Source organism: Lampetra fluviatilis, chromosome 1 (assembly GCF_964198595.1).
Source record: "Lampetra fluviatilis chromosome 1, kcLamFluv1.1, whole genome shotgun sequence".
In the NCBI taxonomy this organism is placed as follows: Eukaryota; Metazoa; Chordata; class Hyperoartia; order Petromyzontiformes; family Petromyzontidae; genus Lampetra; species Lampetra fluviatilis.
In genome coordinates this window covers 13,672,052-13,699,531 of record NC_136275.1, presented here as the reverse complement: position 1 = coordinate 13,699,531, position 27,480 = coordinate 13,672,052, and the positions used below count along the sequence as shown (strand labels likewise).

At 50.8% G+C, this 27,480-nt stretch overlaps 1 protein-coding gene across 1 annotated transcript; it reads left to right on the top strand.

Moving 5' to 3' along the window:
• The first annotated feature begins 15,837 nt into the window (after positions 1-15,837).
• Positions 15,838-26,931, top strand: LOC144932753 (phytanoyl-CoA dioxygenase, peroxisomal-like). Its single transcript, XM_078857169.1, has 9 exons — positions 15,838-15,965; positions 17,757-17,818; positions 18,742-18,852; positions 19,509-19,677; positions 20,764-20,845; positions 22,232-22,413; positions 23,536-23,685; positions 25,252-25,386; positions 26,311-26,931. The coding sequence occupies exons 1-9, from the start codon at positions 15,921-15,923 to the stop codon at positions 26,362-26,364; spliced, it is 990 nt and encodes a 329-aa protein (XP_078713295.1). The 5' UTR covers positions 15,838-15,920; the 3' UTR covers positions 26,365-26,931.
• The last annotated feature ends 549 nt before the right edge of the window (positions 26,932-27,480 follow it).

The window sequence follows — 27,480 nt, the reverse complement described above, 5'->3', positions numbered from 1 at the left end:
TCCCCATTTTTTCTTATGTATGGGCGGGAGGCCGATCCGGCCATGGACGTCCAACTGGGGATTTCCCAGCCACGTGCAAAATCAAAATTGGCAGACCACATCAAATTTAATATCGCCAAATTGGCTGAAGCGCGGGAGGCGGCGAGATTGAATTCGCGGTCTCGGCAAATCGCGAACGAGAGATTGCATGGACGGAGGGTGCATACGCACGATTGGAAACCAGGCGATAAGGCCTGGCTGCATTGTCCACATGCACCGTTGGCTACGTCCCCCAAATTGTTGAGACCTTGGAGGGGACCGGTGGAAATTGTGCGGGTTGCACGACCCCAGAGTATACAGATTAAATGGGGAAAACGCCATTGGTACGTGCACCCCTCCCGACTGAAGCCCTATGCGGCACCGTGTGACCCCGTTCTGTGCCGTAACGACCGGGCGTGTGATGTGACCGTCGACTCGGGGAGGGATGTGTCGCAGGCTGATCCTCACGTGTCTCCACCTGACCCTCCCCCAGGTGTCTCGGGCCTGACGGCTGCTGATCGTCGGGAACCGGAACCCCGCGGCACGCGCGGGTCCCCGATGCCTGGCCCGTGCCTTCCTGAACTGCCGGCACCGCCGGACGGTCAACCGCGTCTGGTGCCGTACGACGGACCGGCAAGGCGGACTCGGGCTAGGGCACAACACTTTTCATGAGGACATTTTTCAACACCGAGCTCGCCCGGTGTTCCCCCTCTGCCGGGGTCATGTTCTAGGGACGCTCGGAAAGAATGGGACGCTGCACGAGTCGGAAGAGAAAAAAAAAAAAATTATTTTTCTTTTCTGCATACACAATTGGTATTGTCACTCGCCGGATTGTACATATTGTTCTGTTGTTGTGTAGTGGCATTGGTTGATGGTTGCGGATGGCAGTGTTCGCGTTGTGTTGTGTTGTTACGTTGGTTGTTGTTCTTGTTGTTGTGTTACGGGGCACACTGGGGGGAGGGGGTGTTGTATATTTTTATAGCAGCCGGGTCGGCTGCGAGCTATGTGGTAGGGGGTGATGTAGTGGTGGTGTTGACGCGCGCCGACTGTGACAGTGATGGATCACGGGGCGGCACGGGGTGCGGGGTTGGGCACGCGTTGTGGGCGTGGTATGGACGCGCGCGCCGGGAGTGACGGATGACGGGGCGGCGCGGCGTGGGTGGTGAGGCACGCTGAGATGTGGGAAAACAGGATCGTAGCGAGTGCCCAGTGATTGGTCAAATAGGATGGGTGCTCTCAGCGACGTCCGCAGGTGGGGTATAAAGGGGGACGCGCGAGAGCACTTGGGGTTGTTAACCAGTTGAAGATCGAAGACGGAGTTGAAGAGATAGTGCCCCGAGACCCCTAGTCCCGCTGTCCTTGTAGGGACCGGGGCCCTGTGTGGCTCGGAGGCGAGACTGTGGGACCCGTGGTTCGACGCCCCCGTGGGTCGGGACTGGGGGACCCACAGTCGAGACGGACACCCCGACAGGGTGTGTCCCGAGTAGCTCAGTGGGCGTTAGTCGCCAGAGTAGCTCAGTGGGCGTTAGTCGCCAGGGTAGCTAAGAGGGTGTTAGTCACCCGAGTAGCTAAGTGGGTGTTAGTCACCCGAGTAACCAAGTGGGTGTTAGTCACCCGAGTGAGTAGCTCAGTGGGCGTTAGTCGCCAGGGTAGCTAAGAGGGTAGCTAAGTGGGTGTTAGTCACCCGAGTGAGTAGCTCAGTGGGCGTTAGTCGCCAGGGTAGCTAAGAGGGTGTTAGTCACCCGAGTAGCTAAGTGGGTGTTAGTCACCCGAGTAACCAAGTGGGTGTTAGTCACCCGAGTAACCAAGTGGGTGTTAGTCACCCGAGATACTACAGTGGGTGTTAGTCGCCTGTGAACCGAAGTTGGTGAAATAAAGAGTGTGCTACCCGTGAAGTCGTCTCCCGCCGAGTTACTACATTACAGATGGAAGCATATTATATAATTTTTACGACGTAGAATTGTAATGTATTACTTGCTGTTAGTAACTCAGCTTATTGTAGAGTATAGTAAGTATACTGATGGTGCTATGCAGTTTATACTTTATTTTTTTATGTAGTTTATACTTTAGTTTTCTACGTGGTTGTTTAGTAAGTGCAGCTACATATCATTAACATTCCTTTCCTTTGTTAATGCTACTCCCTGCACCCCCCCTTGGTGCTGCTGATCCTGCATAATTTATGGGCATAATATGACTTTGAAACCCCCCCGCCCACCTCCTACGCATTTCCCATGAATATGCTAAATTCCTCTTCATATGCACATTCTTTCTGTTTAGGCGCTCTTCCACCTCGAACCCAGCTTATATATAAGCTCCTAGCTTGGTAGTGTCTCATTCTTCACCTGAAGACGGCTGTAGCCGAAACGTCGTGAGAATTATTTTATTTTATTATGTTTTATTTTTATTATTTTATTACTTCCCTCCTGAAAACTTTCAAACATAACATACCAATGCAAATAAAACTCTGTAATTAAAAATGTAGCCCGAGCGCGAAAAGAAGCGATTCTTTGCAATCGTTGCGAAGGAATCAAGGGTTGTAGATTACTTTAGAATCGCCCTATTCCCTTTTTAACAAACTGCATGTCGCAGACACACATACAAAACGTCAGCATGTACTGCTGTCATCATAGGCAAAAATATATACACCCTCACCACTCTCCCTCACCACTCTCCCTCACTCACCCTCACCACTTACTATCACTCACCACTCACACCAGAACCGGCCCTAGATCTTTGGGGGCCCTAATAAAAATTTGGTTGGAGGCCCCTTTGATGTATGATTTTTTTCACCCACTAGCTCGCAGTGACTCTAGGGGGCCCTCTGCTGGCCACGGGGCCCTTTGCAATTGCAAGGGTCGCTTAGTGGCTGGGCCGGCTCTGACACACACTCACCACTCACCATCACTCACCCTCACCACTCACCCTCACCACTCACCCTCACCACTCACCCTCACCACTCACTCACCCTCACTACTCACCCTCACCACCACTACTCACCCTCACCACTCTCTCTCACCACTCTCTCACCACTCACCCTCACCCTTCTCCCTCAACACTCACGCTCACCCTCACCAATCATCCTCGCCCTCACCACCACCACTCATCCTCACCACTCACCCTCGCCACCACCACTCACCCTCAACACTCACCCTCACCACCACCACTCACCACCACTCACCCTCACCACTCACTCACCCTCACCACTCACCTCTCACCACTCACCTCTCACCACTCACTTCTCACCCTCACCACTCACCCTCACCACTCACCCTCACCACTCACCTCTCACCACTCACCTCTCACCACTCACCCTCACCACTCACTCTCACCACTCACTTTCACCACTCACCCTCACCACTCACCCTCACCACTCACGCTCACCCCTCTCCCTCACCACTCACGCTCACCACTCACCCTCACCACTCTTCCTCACCACTCTTCCTCACTCCTCACCACTCACGCTCACCACTCACCTCTCACCACTCACTTCTCACCCTCACCACTCACGCTCACCACTCACCCTCACCACTCACCTCTCACCACTCACCTCTCACCACTCACTTCTCACCCTCACCACTCACCCTCACCACTCACCTCTCACCACTCACCTCTCACCACTCATCCTCACCACTCACTCTCACCACTCACTTTCACCACTCAACCTCACCACTCACCCTCACCACTCACCCTCATCACTCACTACTCACCCTCACCACCACTACTCACCCTCACCACTCTCCCTCACCACTCACCCTCACCATTCACCCCTTTCCCTTACCACTCACGCTCACCACTCACCATCACCAACCATCCTCACCCTTACCACCACCACTCTCCCTCACCACTCTCCCTCACCACTCACCCTTACCTTAACCACTCACCCTCTCCACTCACCCTCAGCACTCACCACTCACCCTCACCTTCACCACTCACCACTCTCACAACTCACCACTTACCCTCACCATTCACCACTCACCCTCACCACTCACCCTGAACACTCACCCTCACCACTCACCATACACCCTCACCACTCACCGCTCTCCCTCACCACTCACCCTCACCGCTCACCACTCACCCTCACCACTCACCATCACTCTGGTGGTGGTACCTGCTATCATGACAGTAGTACAAGCTGACGTTTTGTATGTGTAATGTCAAAATCTAAATTAGTGAATGTGTGTGTCTGTGAAGTATTGGAATGACGACAGGAAACCACTTGACGGGTAGCACACTTTTTATTAAACCTTGACTTGTCACGATACAACGTGTGGTCACTATTCCTCTGACTACACACACTTCACTTGACACGTGTGGTCACTATTCCTCTGACTACACACACTTCACTTGACACGTGTAGTTACTATGCCTCTGACTACACACACTTCACTTGACACGTGTAGTTACTATGGCTCACACTGCATGCTCACACTGCACTCCGCCCGTAACGTCCGTGGAGCCTACAGGCCCACCCCAGCTTGGACGTGGGCCACAACCTCTGAGTCCCAAGGGCCGGCCCTCTCACGGACGCTCGGCCCCGGGTCCCAGGGTTCCGCCTCTGGGTCACACAGAGCCCCGGCCCCTACAGGACAGCGGGACTAGGTACCGCAGGGCCCTACCTCTTCCTCCTCCGTCTTCAGTCTTCGCTGGTCACTCGCTCTCCGTGCGCCTGTGCGCACCACCTTATATAGCCCCCGCTCACGGGAGACGGAGCGTATGCGGACCTCGACGTGAGCATCCCCCTTAGTTGACCAATCCCCGCGCGCTTGCCCCAGGATCCCATCGCTGTCAGCGCGCATCACTGATACCCAACCAATCACTGCCTCATAACCCCCGACCCCGCGCTGACCCCTGATCCTTCACCATCAGCGCGCGTCACCAACACACACAGCCAATCACTACGCGCTGGCACACGATCCCTACCCCAGCGCGTATCACCACTACATCACCCCCTCCCACATAGCTCGCAGCCGGCCCAGCTGCTAAACAACACAACACAACGTCAACACAACAAAAACCCCACCCCCCAGTGTGCCCCGTAACGCAACAACAACAACACAACGACACAACACCCGACAACAACCTATGTACAAACCGACAACCAACACAATAAAAGTCAACAACAACACACAACACCTAGACAACAAGCTATGTACAGCCCGACGAACAACACACTAAAAGCAAATCCCAGAAAATGAACGTGTCCAGTGTCTCTGTGACTATTGATCCCTCCCCCCTCTGCTCGCTCCCCCACCGCGGTCGAGCGGATGAGGAACGCAGTGACGAGGCGCTCCGGCCGCATCGGCTCCTCATTCGGTTGGTCATGAAAAGTAGCGCGACTTAGCGCGAGTCCGCCTAGCCGGTCCATCGTATGGGACGGGACGCTGACAACCGTCCGGTGGCTCCGGCAGCCCTGGACGGCGCGGATCGGGCCTGGAAGGACCGGCCGCGCCGCGAGGATCCGGCCGCCGGTGGTCGGCAGCTGTCAGTTCCGAGACACCTGGGAGCGGATCAGGCGGAGACATGTGAGGATCAGGCGGAGACATTTCCCCCCTTGGGTCGTCGGTCACGTCACATGCTCGGCCCTCACGACACAAAGGGAGGCCATATGGAGGCGAGAACGGTTTCAGTCGGGAGGGGTGGACGTACCAACGGCGCTTTCCCCATTTTATTTGAACACACTGGGGGCGTGCAACCCGCACGACCTCCACGGGTCCCCGCCATGGCTTCAACAATTTAGGCGACGTAGCCAAAGGTGCCTGAGGGCAGTGCAGCCAGACCCTATCGCCTGGTTTCCAGTCGTGCACGGACACCTTCCGTGCACGCAACCGCTCGTTGGCAATTTGGCGAGCCCGCGAATTAAGCCGTGCGGCCTCCCGTGCCTCGGTCAGCTTATGAATGTTAAATTTAATATGTTCTGCCAATTTCGAATTTGTTCGTGGTGCGGACAGTCCCAGCTGCGTTTCCATGGGCGGATCGGCTTCCCGACCATACATCAGATAGAATGGGGAAAATCCCGTTGCTGCATGGGGGGCCATTCTATACGCGGCGAGGACCCCCGGGACCTGCAGGTCCCAATCAACATGTGCCTCACACACCTGCTGGCACAGCATAGAAGTCAAAGTCCTGTGGAGTCGCTCCACCATCCCGTCTGTTTGTGGGTGGTACGGGGAGGTACGCACCTTCTTAGTACCCAATAGGTCGCACACCTCTTGCAGCAATTTACTTGAAAAATGTTTCCCTTGGTCGGTCAGCAAGCGTTCGGGAGCCCCCTTGTCCAGGACGTAGCCCTGGACAAAGGCGTCCGTCACAGCCGCCGCCGACTGGTTGGCGAGTGGCCACGCCATAGGCCACCGGGTAAAGTATTCGACACCAACCAACAGGTACTTATTACCCCTAGGCGTGACTGAAAAAGGCCCCAAAATATCGAGTGCAACGAGCTCGTTAGTGCGCGAGACCTGAATAGATTGCAGCGGTGGATTTGATGCCATGGGCGGCGGTTTCCGTCTGGCGCAATCAACACACCCCTTTAGAATATTCACCACATCACTCCCCATCCCCGGCCAATAATAGTCACGCTGAAGCAGAGCAAGCGTTTTGTTTACTCCCAAATGCAAGAGGCGTTCATGTGCGGCCAGGACAACTTTCCCCCGCACAGCGGAAGGCACCACGAGTGCGTGCCGCCGGGACAAATTGTCCCATATCATTAACAGGCCCTGCTTAAGTACCCAGGAGCCAGTTCGCTCCCGGCCCTCCTCGGGACCCCCCACCCTGCGGCGCAACGCTAGCAGGGAGCTGTCAGCCATTTGGAGACGGCCCCACTCAATCAGCGACAGTGAGAGCAGCGAGTCCTCTCCCTCAGGGGTAGCGGGAACATCCCCGATTGGTGCATCCGCGGTCGCAGCCAACGCCCCCATACTTTCCGCAGCTGGCGGTTTACAGCACGCCGATCCCATTAAGCACGCACATTTGTGACAAGGCGACAATCGCGACAGGGCATCGGCGTTAGTGTGGCGCAACCCCTTACGGTATGTGGTCGTGAACTGATAGTCCTGGAGGACTTCCAACCACCGTGACAATTGGCCCGAGGGTTGGGCGACCCTCAATGAATACTGAAGCGCCGCGTGGTCCGTCCAGACCGCAAAGTGACGGCCATAGAGATACGGTCTAAATTGCTGTACAAAAAAAACAATAGCAAGCAACTCGCGACGGGTGACGCAGTAGCGCTGCTCCGCCGGCGACAAGACCCTGCTACCATAGGCGACCACCCTTTCGACTCCCCCAACGACATGTGAGAGCACCCCCCCAATGCCCGTGTTGCTAGCATCCGTGTCTAGCAAGAAGGGACTTGTAAAGTCAGGATAACGCAAGGGCGGGGCACCCACCAAGGCGTCCCGGAGGGAGCAGAACGCGGCCTCCTCCTCTGGTCCCCATCGGAACTTGACTCCTTTTGCCGTTAGAGCGTGCAAGGGTTTTGCAATGGTGGCGAAATGCTCAACGAATCGGCGGTAGTAAGAAGCAAAACCGATGAAACTGCGCACGTCCGAAACCGACGTGGGCGTTGGCCATGAACTGACACAGTCCGTCTTCGCGGGATCGGTAGAGATCCCCGAAGAATCGACAATGTGGCCCAAGTATCTCACGGACTTACGAAGAAGGTGGCATTTGGCCGGTTTAAACTTTAATTTAGCCAATCACATTCGCAAGAACACCCCTCTCAATCGCTGGAGGTGTTCCTCAAACGTTTTACTGAAAACAATGACATCGTCAAGGTAAATCAAGCAAGTATCCCATTGCAAGCCCGACAAAACCAATTCCATAAGGCGCTGAAACATCGCGGGAGCGGAGTGAAGTCCCATGGGTAACCGGTTAAACTGGAATAGGCCCCCTGGAGTCCGAAATGCTGTCTTAGGTTTAGACTCGTCGTCGAGTGGCAGCTGCCAGAATCCCGATAATAAATCAAGAGTAGAAAAATATCGCGCACCAGACAATGCATCGAGGGACTCGTCCATTCTGGGGAGCGGATACGCGTCAGCCACGGAGATTTTATTCAGGCGACGGAAATCTACGCAAAATCGCACGGACCCGTCTTGCTTTTTAACCAGCACAATAGGTGCTCCCCAAGGACTGGAAGAAGGCAAAATAATGTCGGCCGCCAGCATATCGTTGACGGACGACTGAACGTGTTCCTTCTCAGCAGGACTCAGCCGGAAGGGATTTAGCCTGACCGGTGCCGCATCGCCTGTTTCAATATGGTGGCGCAACAGGTCCGTGCACCCAATGTCATATTTATGCTTACTGAACACATCAGAAAATTCTATCAGCAACGCACGCAGCGCACCCAACTGTATCGTTGACAAATCGTTCGAGTCCGCACACAGCGAATCGACCCATTCAAGGTCCTCCCTCACTGGATTGTTCTGCGTCGGGCTTGGATCAACATGCGCAACCAGCCGCTCTTCCGCAGGGACCCGTGCCGCGTGAGCTAGCACAGTGCCCTGCTGAATAACGGCCGTCCGCGACCCAGCGTTTAAAACCATCACGAACGGGTCCTTGTCAGCCCGAACCAAAGTGTGAGCCACCGACAAATCGAGACCTCCGACAGCCCTATTTGAAGGACCCAAAAGCATGCTCTGTTCCGAGGTCTCCCCCACCCATGGTTTCCTCAACCTGAGGGGAATTAACATCTGTGAACCCGGGGGCACGTGCACGGTCTGTGTCGCCAGCACTTGTATCGTAGCGCACGCCGTCCGAATTTCGGTAGGGTTCGTCAAAAATGAAATACGGCGACCCGATGGTAGTTCAATGCAACGCTGATCGATGAGAATTTTAATGGGCATTTTAGCCAAAAAATCTGTGCCCAACAGACAAGGAACCGCCAAGGAAGAAGAAACGAAAACGGGTCCCGACAATTTGATATCTCCAATGCAAATGGACGCTCTAATCTGACCGACAATGCCCAACGAGCCCCCATTAGCCGCGTAAAATGGCACGTCCACTGGGAGCAGAGGTCGACATTGGACGGGGAGAATGTTGTAAATGAGGTCCGATATAATAGTCGCCGACGCCCCCGTGTCCACTAACACCCTGACCTCGACCCCGTCAATGAATCCCGTAACGACCGATGATCCCGCCGACGCAGCCACTATCCTGTGCCCCAACTCCGACCATTTAATGTCCCCTCGGTCCCGCACAAACCCCCCTCGCCGAACCGAATCCCCGATCCCTAACCGGCTCTCCTCCGCCGCAACGCGACGGCCCATGTGTGTCGTGCATGTAGGCCGAGCATGTGAAGCGCCGCGACTTGCCGGGGTTAGTAGGGATGACTTGGGGCCTTGGTCGTCGTCCAGCCGAGGTCCCATGGCGCGCTGACGTGGAGCGCGGCAACCGGACGCCACGTGGCCCCGGAGGCCACAGTTGTAACACATGATGAGGGTCGTTGGAGATCTCGGTTGCTCCAGCTTGCAGGCCGATCGCAGAGGCGAACGACCCCACGACCTCCAGTCCCCCGGTCGTCCCGCGGTGAACGCCTCCTCTTGTGGGCTGACGACTTGGGGCTCGGTGACCACCGGGCCCGGAGCTGAGGCCACGGCAGCATTGCAGACGACCCCCTGTTTACGCTGGAGGACCTCGTGCGCCTGTATACTTGTTGCGACCCGCAAAGAAGAAATATCGACCTCGTCGGCCGTGTTGATGGGGACCCCCAGGTCCTGCGCCAACTTGAGCAGTTGCTCCAAGACCATCGCGTCCTGGCCCTCCTCGTCCATACGAGGGAACGCGGCGTCGGCGAGAGCCAACAACGCCGTGCGGTAGGCGAGCGCGGTCTCCGTGTCCGCCTTCCGCCGGGCGTAAAAGTGATGGCGACACGCCGAGGGAGGTCCGTAGACCTTGGCCATGAGACCCAGCGCAGCCTTAAGCGTGGAGCGGTCCGACCTCTGTGCGGACGTGAAGGCCGCGAGCGCGTTGTCGTCCAACATGGCAGGCAGTGCCCGCAGCGCCGTAGCGTCGGACCAGGCGGACATTTCCTGATGCGCCAGAAACCTGCACTGGAATGCGCCCCAGTCCCCGCCTTCCGCCTTGAAGGCTGACAATGTGGGAAGGCGCTGTTGAAAGATGAAGTCGTCCTCTGCCTCGTGGTTCCTCTCCGCCGCACCGTCGGTGTGCGAGATGGCGGCCCCAATGGCGGGTGGCTGATGGCGGTCCGCAGCGCGCGTTGATGACGTAAGCGGGCGCGCTTGGAGAACCGCCGCCACGTGGTGCTCGCCGTTCCCGCCAAAAGATGTCCGCGCAGTTGAAATGGCGGGAATCGCCCAGTCATTTTGGCGGGAATCTGCGGGGCGACCCTGTTGAATGTCCGCCGACGTCCCCGCTCCTCCCGACGTGCTGATTTCTGCCAGGATGGACGCGGCGGCGAGCAGCAGCTCTGCCAGACGGGAGTGCGCCTCGCGGAGTACAGCATCGGTCCCCAGTCGCTCGTCCGGCGCCCTCGGCGGATCCTGCGGCGTCGGCATTTCTTCGTCCTCTCCCCCCGATGCCAGCTGGCCCGAGTCGTCAAGGTTATCCTCGCGGTCAATCCCGTGAGTCCGACGGGTCTTCCTTGTATCCATGCCTGGAAGACTGTTTCACTTCTGACGCCAGTTGAAGTATTGGAATGACAGCAGGAAACCACTTGACGGGTAGCACACTTTTTATTAAACCTTGACTTGTCACGATACAACGTGTGGTCACTATTCCTCTGACTACACACACTTCACTTGACACGTGTGGTCACTATTCCTCTGACTACACACACTTCACTTGACACGTGTAGTTACTATGCCTCTGACTACACACACTTCACTTGACACGTGTAGTTACTATGCCTCTGACTACACACACTTCACTTGACACGTGTAGTTACTATGGCTCACACTGCATGCTCACACTGCACTCCGCCCCGTAACGTCCGTGGAGCCTACAGGCCCACCCCAGCTTGGGCGTGGGCCACAACCTCTGAGTCCCAAGGGCCGGCCCTCTCACGGACGCTCGGCCCCGGGTCCCAGGGTTCCGCCGCTGGGTCACACAGAGCCCCGGCCCCTACAGGACAGCGGGACTAGGTACCGCAGGGCCCTATCTCTTCCTCCTCCGTCTTCAGTCTTCGCTGGTCACTCGATCTCTGTGCGCCTGTGCGCACCACCTTATATAGCCCCCGCTCACGGGAGACGGAGCGTATGCGGACCTCGACGTGAGCATCCCCCTTAGTTGACCAATCCCCGCGCGCTTGCCCCAGGATCCCATCGCTGTCAGCGCGCGTCACTGATACCCAACCAATCACTGCCTCATAACCCCCGACCCCGCGCTGACCCCTGATCCTTCACCGTCAGCGCGCGTCACCAACACACACAGCCAATCACTACGCGCTGGCACACGATCCCTACCCCAGCGCCTATCACCACTACATCTGTAAGAAATGTTAAGCATACTTGGCGACACGTAAGCAAGTTTTTTTTAAAACGGGAATAAGGTGAGTGGTGGTGGTGAGGGTGAGTGGTTAGGGTGAGTGGTGAAGGTGAGGGTGAATGGTGATTGGTGATTGGTGAGGGTGTGATTGGTGAGGATGAGTGGTGAGTGGTCAGGGTGAGGGTGAGTGGTGAGCGATGAGGTGAGTGAGGGTGAGTGGTGAGTGGGCAGGGTGAGTAGTAAGGGTGAGTGGTGAGCGTCAGTGGTGAGCGTGATTGGTGAGTGGTGAGGGTGAGTGGTGAGGGAGAGTGGTGAGGGAGAGTGGTGAGGGTGAGTGGTGAGGGTGAATGGTGAGGGTGAGTGGTGAGGGTGAGTAGTGAGTGGTGAGGGTGAGTGGTAAGTGGTGAGGGTCAGTGGTGATTGTTGAGGGTGTGATTGGTGAGGATGAGTGGTGAGTAGTGATGGTGAGTGGTGAGGGTGAGTGGTGAGGGTGAGTGGCAGTTGTGAGTGGTGATTGGTGAGGGGTGAGGGTGAGCGTGAGCGGTGAGTGGTGAGGGTGAGCAGTGAGGGTGAGTGGTGATTGGTGAGGGTGTGATTGGTGAGGATGAGTGGTGAGGGTGAGTGTGAGTGGTTAGCGGTGAGGGTGAGTGGTTGTTGTGAGGGTGAGTGGTGAGGGTGAGTGGTGAGGGTGAGTGGCAGTTGTGAGTGGTGATAGGTGAGCGGTGAGGGGTGAGTGGTGAGTGGTGAGCGTGAGTGGTGAGGGTGAGTGGTGAGGGTGAGTGGTGAGGGTGAGTGCTGAGTGGTGAGGGTGAGAGAGTGGTTAGTTTTAAGGGTGAGTGTTGAGGGTGAGTGGTGAGGTTGAGTGGTAAGGGTTAGTGGAGAGTGGTGAGTGGTGATTGGTCAGTGGTGATTGGTCAGGATGAATGGTGAGTAGTGAGGGTGAGGTTGAGTGGTGAAGTTGAGTGGCAAAGGTGAGTGGTGAGGGTGAGTGGTGGTTGTGACGGTGAGTGGTGAGTGGTGAGGGTGAGTCGTGAGGGTGAGTGGTTAGGCTGAATGGTGAGGGTGAATGGTGAGAGTGAGTGGTGAGTGGTGAGGGAGAGTGGTGAGGGTGAGGGGTGAGTGGTGAGGGTGAGTGGTGACGAAGAGTGGTGAGGTTGAGTGGTGAGTAGTAAGGGTGAGTGGTGATGGTGAGGGTTAGTGGTGAGGGTGAGTGGTAAGGGTGAGTGGTGAGGGTTAGTGGTGAGGGTGAGTGGTGAGGGTTAGTGGTGAGGGTGAGTGGTCAGGGTGAGTGGTGAGGGTGAGTGGTGAGGGTGAGTGGTGATTGGTGAGAGTGAGTGGTTGTTGTGAGGGTGAGTGGCAGTTGTGAGTGGTGATGGGTGAGTGGTGAGCGTGAGTTGTGAGGGTGAGTGGTGAGGGTGAGTGCTGAGTGGTGAGGGTGAGTGGTGAGAGAGTCGTTAGTTTTTAGGGTGAGTGGTGAGGTTGAGTGGTGAGGGTTAGTGGAGAGTGGTGAGTGGTGATTGGTCAGTGGTGATTGGTCAGGATGAATGGTGAGTAGTGAGGGTGAGGTTGAGTGGTGAGGGTGAGTCGTGAGGGTGAGTGGTGAGGCTGAATGGTGAGGGTGAATGGTGAGAGTGAGTGGTGAGGGTGAGTGGTGACGAAGAGTGGTGAGGTTGAGTGGTGAGTAGTAAGGGTGAGTGGTGATGGTGAGGGTTAGTGGTGAGGGTGAGTGGTAAGGGTGAGTGGTGAGGGTTAGTGGTGAGGGTGAGTGGTCAGGGTGAGTGGTGAGGGTGAGTGGTGAGGGTGAGTGGTGAGCGGTGAGGGTGAGTGGTTGTTTTGAGGGTGAGTGGCAGTTGTGAGTGGTGATGGGTGAGTGGTAAGTGGTGAGCGTGAGTGGTGAGGGTGAGTGTTGAGGGTGAGTGCTGAGTGGTGAGGGTGAGTGGTGAGAGAGTCGTTGGTTTTGAGGGTGAGTGGTGAGGTTGAGTGGTGAGGGTTAGTGGAGAGTGGTGAGTGGTGATTGGTCAGTGGTGATTGGTCAGGATGAATGGTGAGTAGTGAGGGTGAGGTTGAGTGGTGAGGTTGAGTGGTGAGGGTGAGTGGTGAGGGTGAGTGGTGGTTGTGACGGTGAGTGGTGAGTGGTGAGGCTGAATGGTGAGGGTGAATGGTGAGAGTGAGTGGTGAGTGGTGAGGGAGAGTGGTGAGGGTGAGTGGTGATGGTGAGGGGTGAGTGGTGAGGGTGAGGGGTGAGTGGTGAGGGGTGAGTGGTGAGGGTGAGTGATGACGAAGAGTGGTGAGGTTGAGTGGTGAGTAGTAAGGGTGAGTGGTGATGGTGAGGGTTAGTGGTGAGGGTGAGTGGTGAGTGGTCAGTGGTGAGGGGTCAGGGTTAGTGGTGAGGGTGAGTGGTGATGGTGAGGGGTGAGTGGTGAGTGGTGAGGGTGAGTCGTGACGGTGAGTGGTGAGGGAGAGTGGTGAGGGAGAGGGGTGAGGGTGAGTGTTGAGGGTGAATGGTGAGGGTGAGTGGTGAGGGTGAGTGGTGAGGTTGAGTGGTGAGGTTAAGTGGTGAGGGTGTGTGGTGAGGGTGAGTGGGGAGGGTAAGTGCTGAGGGTGTGGTGAGAGTGAGTGGTGAGGGTGAGTGGTGAGGGTGAGTGGTTAGGATTTGTGATGATGGTGAGTGGTGAGGGTGAGTGTTGATGTTGAGGGTGAGTGGTGAGGGTGTGTGGTGAATAGTAAGGGTGAGTGGTGAGAGTGAGTGGTGAGGGTAAGGGTGAGTGGTGAGTGGTCAGTGGTGAGGTTGAGTGGTGAGTAGGAAGGGTGAGTGGTGAGGTTCAGTGGTGGGTGGTGAGGGTGAGTGGTGAGGTTGAGTGGTGAGTAGGAAGGGTGAGTGGTGAGTGGGGAGGGTGAGTGGTCAGGGGTGAGGGTTAGTGGTGAGGTTGAGTGGTGAGTAGGAAGGGTGAGTGGGGAGGGTGAGTGGTCAGTGGTGAGGGGTCAGGGTTAGTGGTGAGGGTGAGTGGTGAGGGTTAGTGGTGAAGGGTGATTGCTGGTGGTGAGGGTGAGTGGTGAGGGTGAGTGGTGAGGGTGAGTGGTGAGCGTGAGTGGTGAGGGTGAGTGGTGAGGGTGAGTAGTGAGGGTGAGTGGTGATGGTGAGTGGTGAGGGTGAGTGGTGATGGTGAGGGGTGAGTGGTGAGGGTGAGTGGTGACGAAGAGTGGTGACGTTGAGTGGTGAGTAGTAAGGGTGAGTGGTGAGGGTGAGGGTTAGTGGTGAGGGTGAGTGGTGAGGGTTAGTGGTGAGGGTGAGTGGTTAGGGTTTATGGTGATGGTGAGTGGTGAGGATGAGTGGTGAGGGTGAGTGGTGAGGGTGAGTGGTGAATGGTGAGTGGTGAGGATAAGTGGTGATGGTGAGTAGTGAGGGTGAGTGGTTATGGGTGAGTGGTGGGGATGAGTGGTGAGGGTGAGTGGTGAGGGGCAGTGGTGAAGGTGAGTGATGAAGGTGAGTAGTAAGTAGTGAGTAGTGAGTGGTGAGGGTGAGGGTGATTAGTGTGTAGTGAGGGTGAGTGGGGAGGCTGAGGGTGAGTGGAGAGGGAGAGAGTGAGTGGTGAGCGTGAGTGGTGAGGCTGAGTGGTGGTGGTGAGGGTGAGTGGTAAGCGTTAGTGGTGAGGCAGAGGGTGAGTGGTGAGGGTGAGTGGTGAGTGGTGAGGCTGAATGGTCAGGGTGAATGGTGAGAGTGAGTGGTGAGTGGTGAGGCTGAATGGTCAGGGTGAATGGTGAGAGTGAGTGGTGAGGGTTAGTGGTGAGAGTGAGTGGTGAGGGTGTGTGGTGATTGGTGAGTGGTGAGGGTGAGTGGTGAGGGTGAGTGGTGAGGGTGAGTGGTGAGGGTGAGGGAGATTGGTGAGGGAGATTGGTGAGTGGTGAGTTGTGATGGTGAATGGTGAGGGTGAGTAGTGAGTGGGAGTGGTGAGGATGAGTGGTGAGGGTGAGTTGTGAGTGGTGAGTGGTGAAAGGTATTGTCAAAGCCCACCGGGCTTTGACAATACCTTAGTATCTGTGTATATATGTAAGGTTATTAAGAAATATATTTTTCACCCGGGCAACGCCGGTTACTTCTGCTAGTACATATATAAACCAATACAATTCTCAGAACGTTTCGACTGCAACACAAGCTATTGACAGGTATGTATTTATGTTTTTTGTCTTTGTTTTGTTACCGCTGTGCGCACGCACCACGTATATCTCCCTTGTAATAAAGCCGGAAATCTGCCAAACGGGGTCATCATTGCAGCAAACAAAAATTTACTCAAACTTAAGTTGCCCTTTTGGGGGGGGAGGGGGTCGGGTTATTCACCGATTGGCTGGTGGGATCCCACCCACTGCGTGCTGCGCAGCTGCCGATACGTCCCTGCCAGGGAGGAAGTTGACGCCACGGGATTTTGGACTTGGAACGCAGCACCCGCCCGTGTTCGTTCTCGCCGACGATGGCGGAGCAGCGACTTCGCCTGTTCCTGGGCCATCTCCGCCCCGTATCCTTTTGCAGACGCTGCTACGCTGGCCAACGTTGTGGCGACAAGCAGCCCCAGGAGACACTGAACCGTTGGGGCCAAAGTTGGCCCAACATTCCAGCCTTGTTTACTGTGCTGGTGGTGGCTCTTCGGGCATGGCGTGACTAGAGCAAAGGGCACGCTGGCCATCGCTTGCGCACTTCATAGCCACGCTGCTCTCTTGAGCGATGGTGTGTGCTTAAATTGGCTCATTTAATCGGTGGAATTCAAAGCTCTGCGCGGTGGTTGTTGTTGAGATGTGCGGTGCTTTTTACGGAATGTTCATTGTGCAGTGACTGTTCTTGTGGCAGTGGCGTAGTTGTCGAGTGTGCAGGCGTTGCTACTGCGCCGGGACTCCCGGACCGGAGGGACCTAAGGAATTGTACAAGCGACAAGGAGAGGGGGGAAATTGGAGAGGGGGGCCCCTCGTTTCATCGCTTGCGCCAGGGCCCATGCCAAGTAAACGATGCCACTGACTTTTTGATTTGACAACACTGGTCGGGTTGCAACAGGGACGCCTGTCTTGTTGTAACTGCATTGTATTCATACGTTACATACACACATTCTATAAGGTTGAACCGTCCTGTTAAATGTACTTGTATAGCCAAAGTTGAGCCAGACCACGATTAAAAACAAGTCCGACCGGGTGGCGCTGTGCTCGGACGACGATACGAAATGTAAACGTTGCTTTTGTGATGAATCCCGGTAGGTTGATTTTAGCCCAATCATCGCAGCGCGGTCTATAAAAATAAGTACAGTGGTACCTCGGTATACGTCGTTAATATTGGTAGGAACCTCTTGGTTACACCAGCCCACGGGATTATTGTGTCCATCCGTCGTGCATCAAAAAATGGGTGAGGAGGGTGGGGAGGGGCTGGGTGGGGGGGCTGGGTGGGGAGGGGGTGGTCACCCTGTGGTGCCCTTATAAAACTCAACGTTTAACCTACTCACGCTGGCTTGTGCCTGCCCTCACAGTCGGCTATATTTGCGGAATACACCACGCCGCCGTTGACCCTGGCCTTTGACCGAGCAACCCAACGTTCCTACCAGCTCCCCCTCCACAGGAATGTGTTTGTCTGTGGCAAGATAATCAGTCTTAGGTACTGCTATCCCTGAGCATAAACCCTCAACCCTTACCCTAAACCTTTACCTTAGTACAGTAAAACCTTGGATTGCGAGTAACTTGGTCTGCGAGTGTTTTGCAAGACGAGCAAAATTTTTAAATAAATATTAATTTGATAAACGAGCGAGGTCTTGCAATACGAGTAGTACGTATATGCTTTGTCTGCCGAGCGTCACGTGATCACAACTGATATACGAGTGCATTGATATACGAGTGCTTTGGATTACAAACACGTTTCCGGAACGAATTATGCTCGCAATCCAAGGTTTTACTGTACACCATACCAAGAATTGGTGCTCCGTAAGATCTTGAAATAACCAACTTGATATCATTTTTCAGATATGGTTTAAAATGCAAAGTTTACAAAGTACAGATCTAAAACCATTCTGTGTTGCTGGCAACCTTCGTGTCGGTGTATTTATCAAAATTGTTTACTCTTGATTTTAAGCTTTCGTGACTGCAGGAATTCATACTCTTTGGTTCTTTCGGTAAAGTCACGTAAGTAGAAAAAATAATATATATCGACGTTTCGATCACAATACAAGCAACCATCTTCAGGTGAAAAAGGGGAAATCTGCTGAGGCCTGCCTCAAAATTGTTTACGTTTAACATTGTTTACATTTGTTCATTTTCCTTAACACGGTCCTCAGAGCCCAAATCCTGTTTCACAAGGTGCGGTGACATCCCAACACGGCCCCTCATCCAAGTTCAGGTTGGCATCTCTCACATATGGCAGATGAATACCAACTTATAAATCTATGTCAATAACATTGCCTTAAAAGTAATATATTTACGTAATAAGTTATACTCTTTGGTTATTTCGGTAAAGTCACGTAGGTAGAAATAAAATAAAACATCACAACGTTTCGATCGCAACACAAGCAATCTTCATCAGGTGGAACAACCACAGCAAGAAAATGCTGAAGTTATGTTTATAGCAATTGCCATTTTTTATTAGAGGTGCCAAAGCCCAAATTTACATGGGCTCTGGCTGTGTGTAAGAATGATTTGTGAAAGTTGACGTGGTGGTTTTGTCATTTTCATAGATTTTCGTGGATGGGCAAGTTGGCATTGACTTGGATAAACACCTAAAATAATCACATGTTGGGTTGTAATTTACATATTTGCACAGGGCCTGTTGATTTTAGTGGGGCACACCATATTTTCAGGGCGAATGAAAAACACATCATGATGCTATGCCTGAATTAATAGGCCTCCAAAAACTGAATCACACCCTTGATATTAAATAAGTAATTATTGCTGCAAATGACGAAATTACATGGAATGTACCGAATCTCATCAGATCTCGGAAGACAGTTGAGCCTGGAGTGTTTTGGATGGCTCAACATGTGCAAACAGGTTGTCACAGGCTTTTGGGTCTATCTGATGAGCAGCAGAAGACAGTGCAGAAAAATCAGTTGATGTACTGCATGTCTATGCTCCCGTATAAGATTCTAAAATTACATTCCCTCACTGACTGGCATGGTCAATTTGGTCATCTAACCCCCATGATCCACATGCTGTGGAGATCTGCTGCACCAACAGTGGCTTGACAAAGTGCGGTATATGTACAGACATGATTATTGCTAAGAAAATGCACACACTGAATTTTTTTTTCACAATGATTCTGGCAAGGTACACTTTGGACAATGGGATTCTGACACCAGAGCAGAGAGCCTTCTATGAAGACAATGGATTTATTGTCATCAAGGGGCTGGTGACAGATGAAGACCTGGAGAGATACAGGTTATTACAATTCTGTGAATATGCTTTTTAACATAAAACATGAATTAAAACTTGCTAGACGTGATATTAAGCCACATTGAACGAGAGTATATCTAAAGTCACTTGTCATGCTGTAAATTAGGCATTTAACAAATCAAATCGTGCATGTAAATATTTATTATTTGTGTTTCAAATATTTTGTAGGTATGAAGATTATTTAATAGCATCGCATCACCAATCGAGACAATGCATCAACATTGGGGGTAAATGGCACATTTGTTCACTGGCCAAACCTTCAGAGGGGCCCACGAAAAAAATATGCATTTCATTTCTTATGAAGAAAAGTGGCACTGTTCATTCACGTTATGGATTTATTAATTGGAGTGCATCGTAGTAGACGAAGCTGTGGATTTTGTGTGTGTGTATGTATGGTTGGGGCAATGAAGATTGGGTGGGTTTTTCTGCTCTAATGTGCCAGGGGAAAACATACCTAAATCTGTCCCTGGTTGCATGGCTAATGTAAACGCATGTCAAGTTAAAACAATTTGCTGTAATCCTATGCACAAATTACAGTACAAAAGACGAAATGTATGTGGAGTGTCAGAATAATTACCGTGCAGTTGTTCGGAATCTTCCGGCTGAAATTATACACTGGTTGTAACGGTGTGCGTTGAAAGGGATCGTTTTGAGAGGATTTGCCGGCGGGAGGTCACCGTCCCAGCAATAACGATCATGCGAGACATAGCCATCGCCAAGTCCAAGGTCGCTCAAGATCAGACTTCCGTCACCAAGGTCCAGGACTTTCAAGAGGACCCCATTCTCTTTCAGTACTGCCAGCTTCCAGAGGTAGACTGACACCTTTTCATTTCCAAATGTGATTGTTGCACTGGGAAAAAAAACTAGCAAAAATATGTGTGGCTGCTTATAAAAACATCTTGGCAAAATATTCCCTTAATATGAGGTGGCCAGGTGGCTCAGAGGTCAGAGTACTGAGGTGGCCTCCCTGAGATCCTGGGTTCTCATCCAAGCAACCACCTGGGAATAAATCGGGTTCTCAAGTTTAGTGGTGGTCTTAAAAATTACCATATGAAATTTGTTTCTGCAATTAATTTGGCTCGATTCTGTAAAGTTGACTGTCATGCAATGAACATTACTCTTATCACAAGGTGAGTGGGCATGTTCTGCCCCATAGTCTGTTAGAGATCACTTTAAGGGATCTAAAAATATGTTTTGTGATATCTGGTTTTGTTCTCTAACAAATAAAACGTTCCCTTTTTTTACATTTATATTAGAAGCTCATGCCAATATTTCCCTTTTATTGCATTTAAATCCATATTGTCTGACTAGTGAATCCAATATCACATTAAAACACTGATAATGATATAGATTTTTAAATGTAACGTAGATATAATATTCCATGCATGAAAAGCTTTCATTCTTGAGAGATAACAACTTGAATTGTTGGATGTGTTTCCGGGTTTCATGTTGCTCCACGTGCTGAGAGATTCTTCAATTTCATCACTTCCTGAAGAAGCACGTGGAGCAAAACGTCAAATCTGGATCGTATCAACTGAGCCTGAGCGCAAGGGGGGTTGGGGACGTGAGATTGACTAATAACTTAAAATGCTTTGCCTGTTTTAGCAACATGTTAATTTGCATTCATGTTTTTGTCCCATGTAACGTTCTGGAGATCCAGAGAGTGATGGACAGACACTTACAAATTATATATATGCATAGACTACCCGCCGCCACACTTGCTCCTGGTTGATTCTGGATCGCAGGAACCTTTTCGTTCTGACCCATTTCCACCCCTGGTTACAACCTGAAAACGCATCGGAGAGCTGTATAGCACAAACTCCAAAACCTATGCAGTAACAACCCGAGTCGTTTCACACCACCAGCCCCTGACATCCAATATCCGTCTATGTGCAGATGCTGCAGTATGTGGAGTCCTTCACAGGGCCGGACATCATGGCTGTTCACAGCATGCTCATCAACAAGCCGCCCGATCCTGGTATAAGGCTAAAATATGTTTTACCCATCATGATTCATTCCTTAATGTTACCATTTTCTGCAAATGCTATTTGGTGAACTGACATAATTTGGCGTCGCGATTTGATTAAAAAAGCATTTTTTTATTGTGGTGAATGTAGCACCCCTAGTGGCTGCAGCGATCACAGAAACAAATTACATATGTGATGGGTTCACTGAGAGACACACACTAACTCAGGAGGCAACACGTTTATTCTATGGACCACAACGGGATAACTACATAAACCGGGTCAGGACAGTCGGCACACTACCTGACTGACCCACTTTGCCGAGCACGAAGACCGAAGACCCAGGGGAAGACGTAATACGGAGGACTCCATTTCAGCAGACAGCCCCGACCCAGCCTCGGGACCTCCCTTTTATGCTCCCCAGCGTGGCCTGGCTCCGTCCTCAGCCACGCACCCTTCTGGAACCTACCAGAAGGGTCTGGGCCATACCCCACATGTCCCTGTCATCTTTGGCCCAATCCTCACCCTGGCCTATCACGTGCCCTTGCCAGCCAACCGGGCTGCTACGTCCTCAGATGTCCCCTCTCTGCCAGCCACCAGAACTACGCCCCCGAGGGACCCGTTTCATGGATTTGCATGTCCTACTGGCAGAGAGGGCTTCTCCACTCCCATTTCCCCTCTATCAGTAACTGGCGCTAGGTCCCGTAGTGACCCATTATATGTCACTACACATACAATACAAATACGTTTACGTTTTGATTGGAGATTCAATGCAAATTATATGCCAATTGTTTACAAATGTTATACTTGAGGTATTAGAGTAAACACAATTGCAAATGAGGCAAAAAATCAGGAGAAACATGATACACAAGATTCCCAAAAATGTGATGTGAAAAGATGATTCCTTCAAATTATATTAGCCTGAATTGGGAGAATGTATCGGATCACTGAAGGAGGGTTATCATTACATGTGTACATGTACAACCATTTTGTCAAACCACTGCTGGGTCGTGGGGATTATTTGACCATACCTCACCAGGCTAGCAAGTGTATGTTGGTGAAACCAGGGCACATAGATGTTGGAGAATAGTACAGTACAACAATGGAATATTTTTCTGCAAATCCTCTGCACTGACAACATAATCCCGCAACAGCCTACAACACCTGTTTTATGCGTGGTGCTCGTCCTTTCATGCACTATCCAGGCTCAACCCTACGTATCTTGTGAGATATGATGAGGTCAGATGTACTTTGGGTGGTTGGATCTTGTGGCCAATTAGTTATTTCGAGTGATTTGATTTTTAGGTGATGTGGTCATAGAATAAGTACACACCGAGTGATAACAATCTCCGTGGCACAGCTTTGTTAGTTTGACCTTGAGGTTATCTCTATCTCCGCAGGCCAGAAGTCTTCGCGACATCCACTGCACCAGGATCTCCACTTCTTCCCGTTCCGGCCTGCAGAGCGCATCGTGTGCTCCTGGACTGCCATGCAGCACATCGACCGAGAGAACGGCACCCTGGTGGTCCTCCCCGGCACACACAAGGGAGACCTCAAGCCTCACGCGTACCCAGAGTGGGAGGTGGGATGTGTTTGTTGCGTCCACAGTGGCCGTTTTGCTCGAGCAACTCAATTTCTCCAGGAAGCAAATGATTAATACAGGTTTATTTCGTTATTGCTAATGCATTGCAGTCAGCCATAATCTATCCGCTGCTGAATAAAAGTCAACACAATCCATTGCCATCCATTGTGGTCTTTCCATACAACAATCCATCTTGCCACTGAACACGAGCCGATTTGATCGCTCTATCTCTGTTGGTGGACGTCCTCTCGGGTGCGTACCTTCCTTTGGCTACCACTTTGACCACCACTTTGGCCACCACTTTGGCCATCATCTCTTTGAGTGATGTGTCCTGCCCAAGCCCACTCTTTTTTAAAATAGTCAATACGATTTTTGTTTTTTCAAAAGTATATTATTAACACGTCAATACGATTTATTTAACCTGTGCATGTTTTTTTTTATGTTTCTCTTTCTATCTCTCATAGGAACTCCACCTCTGCTTCTTTGCACACTTTTAAGATTTTCTTTCATTTTCTTCATCAGTGGCCATGTTTTAATGTGCACTTATTTTTTCTTAATTATTCATTAGTGAATATCCTTTATTAACCAAGCAAAGCTTCACTAATTATTAAGGCTCTCTTCCAGGCAGGTAATAATCAAAACTCCGCACGATTAGATTCAAGAGTCTATTGCCATACTACCATTTCTTGCCACCTCGCAGCCAAAACCTAATAATACGTAAAAATGTGGAGAAGCAAACGGGTAGTTCTCTTAGTATTTTGGCCTCATTGTGAAATGTTGATGCCATTTTACGGTTTTGTAATGAAGCTCATTGGCCCTTCTACACAGAATACTGCTTGGTGTTGACAACCAATTTGCCAGCTACGCATGATATCAGTTTGCTTTCCTGACCTTAGCAAGTACAAATGGTACATTGTGCCATACAAATGGTATCTACTGGAAAGTTGCCTCCAAAAACCCTCAGGTTTTATTGAAACTATCCCCAGGCAAGTATAACACTCCACAGCACATTGCTATGTTATCACTACTCACTAGTAGAACTGAGAGATCAAACAATTGATCAATTCCAATGACATAAGCATTCATGTATTTGTTTTTGTGTGTGTTTGTGTGTATGCACAGGGAGGTGTGAATAAGCTGTACCTTGGGTTGCGAGACTTTGATCCAACAGCCCCGCGCTTTCACCTGTCGATGGAAAAGGGTGACACCGTGTTCTTTCACCCTCTACTGATCCATGGCTCTGGCATGAATCGCACTAACGGTTTCCGCAAGGTTTGTGTGAGTGTGTGTATGAGATTAATCAGCTGGCAATAGTAATGTCCCAGTTCTGGCTGCAATATGATAAATATTTATTTTGCATTTTTCAGACCTTTGTCTATCCACTGCTGAATGAAGGCCACTCCATTCCATGTGGGTTGTGGGGGTTGTTTGACCAAACTTAGCATCACTGGTCAGTGGAGGTTGGTAAAGAGGCCATGCCCTGAGTTGGTTCAGATATCATCACTGATGTTAATTGTGGCCAGAAATGGAACTCAAACCAATAAAAGCTAATGGAAAAAAATTGAGTAATTGATGCGATTCACTGAAGGTTATACTTGGACAAAACGTTAAGTTTTTAGTCTTTTTGCACTTTTTATTTATTATGAATGTAGTTGTTTGTGGTAAATGAATGTGTACAGGATGATAATTAGGCAAGTGTGCATGTGTAGTGACTGAATGTCACTGCGGTGCCGGGCTTGCGAGGCCACGGCAGATAATATGTTGTCGTTATGTGCAGCCCGGTTACTGGGCGTAGTACCAGCCCTAGCGGGGCTTGGGTGAGCGCTGGTTAGCGCAGAGGCACCACGTACAGTGTGCAGTGCGGGCTCCCGGTGAGGGAGCGAGAGAGAGTGTCAGCCAGCCAGTGTTACGTTGGGGCATGATACGCTGGTTGACCTGCCGACACGTGACCGGATGATATTGGAGGGGGGCCACCGGTGGACGGGGGCCGCTGGGTGATCACGTGGTATAAAGGAGCTCTCGGGAGCCTTCAGGAAAGAGCTCGAGAGATCTAGAAGGTGGGCGGGGCGAGGGGCGGAGCCAGCCCCAGCCCGGGCGGATATAACGGGGGCCCCGTGAGGGGCTCGGGGTTCTTCGGGTTGTTGGTGAAGAAGATGTGGGAAATGAAGAAGTGAGACACCGTGTTAAGGTAGTAGAGGAGAGGTAGAGTGAGAATAGACTCAGATATTGTTCCGGCTTGTGGCCAGAAGGTTGGAAGACTACATTTAGAAAAAAATTGCAGACCATAAAAGTTGAGAGAAAGATAAGGAGGGAGAAACTGAAGAAGACATGGCGAGAAGTTGTCAACAAGGACTTGAGAGCGTGCGGTATTACCGTAGAGGTGGCGATGGATCAAAGACGGGAGAGAGAGGACTTGGGAAGCAGACCCCACCGAGTGGGTCAAACGCTCAGAAGAAGAAGCAGTTTTAGATGGTATGGAAGTAAAGTAGTTTGAAAGCATTTTCTTGAAAGCCCATTGTGTATTTAACGGAGGATGTTTTCTTGGCGTAGACCATTTGTGCAGTGGTTATCACACTATGCTATGAACCCGGCAACTTCAGTTTGATTCCTAACCACGGCTAACATAAGTGGTGAGTGAAATATTACCTGGTCGTCTCGTTTCCCTTCACCAACCTGCGCTGACCAGCGTGGTGAAGTCTGGTCAAACAATCCCCATGATTAACATGGCATGAGGAGGCCTTCACCTGTCAGTGGATTGACAAAGGGCTGAATATAACATGAAATTGCATTTTCTAATGACTAATATCCTGCATGGCATGTTGTCCTCTGCCATCACAGTCCATCTCCTGCCACTTTGCAAGCAGCCAGTGTCATTACATTGATGTAAAGGGCACAAGTCAGGAGAACATCGAGGAGGAGCTCGTTGAGATGGCTCGGCGTGTCATGGGCAAAGATGTAAAGATCTCCCTTCGAGTAAGTTTTCTTTTATACGTTTTATATCGCTATTACTCGTTGCAGATTAAATACAATACAATGTGAATATATATATAGCATCTAAATGTGACCGGTCCTTAAGATTATGTACATTAACAGGCATTATTATTGAGCATGGAATTGAACAGGGCCAGGAATTGACAGCATGGATGGCTGAGTGGAAGGCAGTTTCACAAGTTAAGTTTGAGAAGGCAGTTCCAGACTATCAGGGCAGTAGAGGTTAAGGAGATATGGATTGCCTTTATAACCAGGTAAGATTCCAGAAACCAGTAGTTTCATATTAAAGAGAATCCTGGGTCATAGTAGTTGTTACTGCTACAGTGTACAACGATATCAGTCACCACAGTCGGTTATTATCAAACCTGCAATATCTTTTAACACCTAGGCTTTTGTGATCAATATGATTCATAAGAAATGTTTGTGTCAGAGTGCTTAAGTAAAATGTGTGTCATAAACCCTCCACCACCTGGCACAGCCAATTAACAAAGTTGTCATGTGAGCAAATGTGGCAATTTATTACTGCTTCAGCACACTGGTGTATTGGAGAGCAGTCTCATGACGTACAACAAGTGGGCATGACGTTTTGCTAATAACTACAACCAGCATCGTCAGGCAGTTGCTAGAATTGTGAAACTGTCCTTCAGTCTTGTGACTTTAATAGGTGGTGTGATGTCATCAATGTGCACCCACAAGAGAGCAGAAAGTAGTGATATCTCTTCAACTGAGGGGTACTGATGAAACCAAAAAGTATACAAATATCCATGATTGTTAATCTGAGCTAGATATTTCACGTGTATGCTTATGCATTTTATTAATTAAATTTGTTACCACTGTAATCGTATATCAGTTTGATAGCATGTTTAACCCTGGAAATTTAACTGTACGTATGCACTGATTTTGCAGGACATATGGAACTTAAAGGCAAAGGTGGTGAAGGGAAAGAGACTGCAACTGTGATGCTGCCAACAGCCCCTGGGTTTGCTGTGGCTTATGCTTCGTGCTTTCTCTTAAAACTGCTCTCAAAAACCCCACCACAGCCCACAGCCCATCAAGACAGCCACGAGCATTGCATAGCTTTCTGAGCATCATATTGTTCGTAGGAATATCACGATTCACCCCCTTTAGCAATTCGATAACTTGTCACAATAAAAAAAGGCCATTATAGTGAAGGGTGTATGTGAACCAGTGAGTATAGCGACACCACCTTTTATTTTACAATTTACCATGGTTGCTGTTCCCATTAACTTTTCGCTCATTGAATTATCCACCAATGCTGAGAACTCGCTCTGCTGAACTGTTTTGTCTAATCCACACTGTTCAACCACAATCCTGCAGGTGACAACACTTCTCTTACTGCTTCGTCCAATGCACTTCTATTTTTCCAAGTATATACTGTATTTGAAATTCAACAATGGCATTAACTCTCATGGTCGTATCTATTACACTGCCAGCAGCAATGCTGCTGGACGTTTTTGAACAGTTTTTGGCTGCTGTGATTGAAATAAATAAAAATTCAAACGTGAAGTTGCAGTTATTTTACAATGTGAAATTCGATTCAAATAATGAAGAGAAAATGTAACATAAAACACGAGAACGCGGGTTTGCATGATACATTGTGTAATTATTTTATTTAAAGTACAGATTATAACAGGCCAAATAAAGCATTTATAGCAGGTCCAGTACGAACTCGCAACTCTGCTTGAATTTACAAAACTGTACACTCATTCACATGCAGAAACTTCCCTTACCAGACGTCGATTGGGCATAACGATTCCCCTACGCAATTCAATTACTCGATACACGGGTGGATCACAAAATATCGGGGTGGTTTTTGTGTATTTTAGGACAAATCGGAACAGACCCCGACATAAGCGCACAATTTTTGTTGCGGCTGTTGGCAAATTGAAATTCCCCTAAACTAAAAATAAAGGAAATTCTACTCCAAATATATGGTACAAGGACGCGGTAAATTACAGGGTTCAATCCATCCAGGTAATTGTTGGTCATAGCTTGCTGGTGGGTGAATCGCGGAGCCCGTTGAGATTCACCAAGAATGGATCACACATTGCTTCG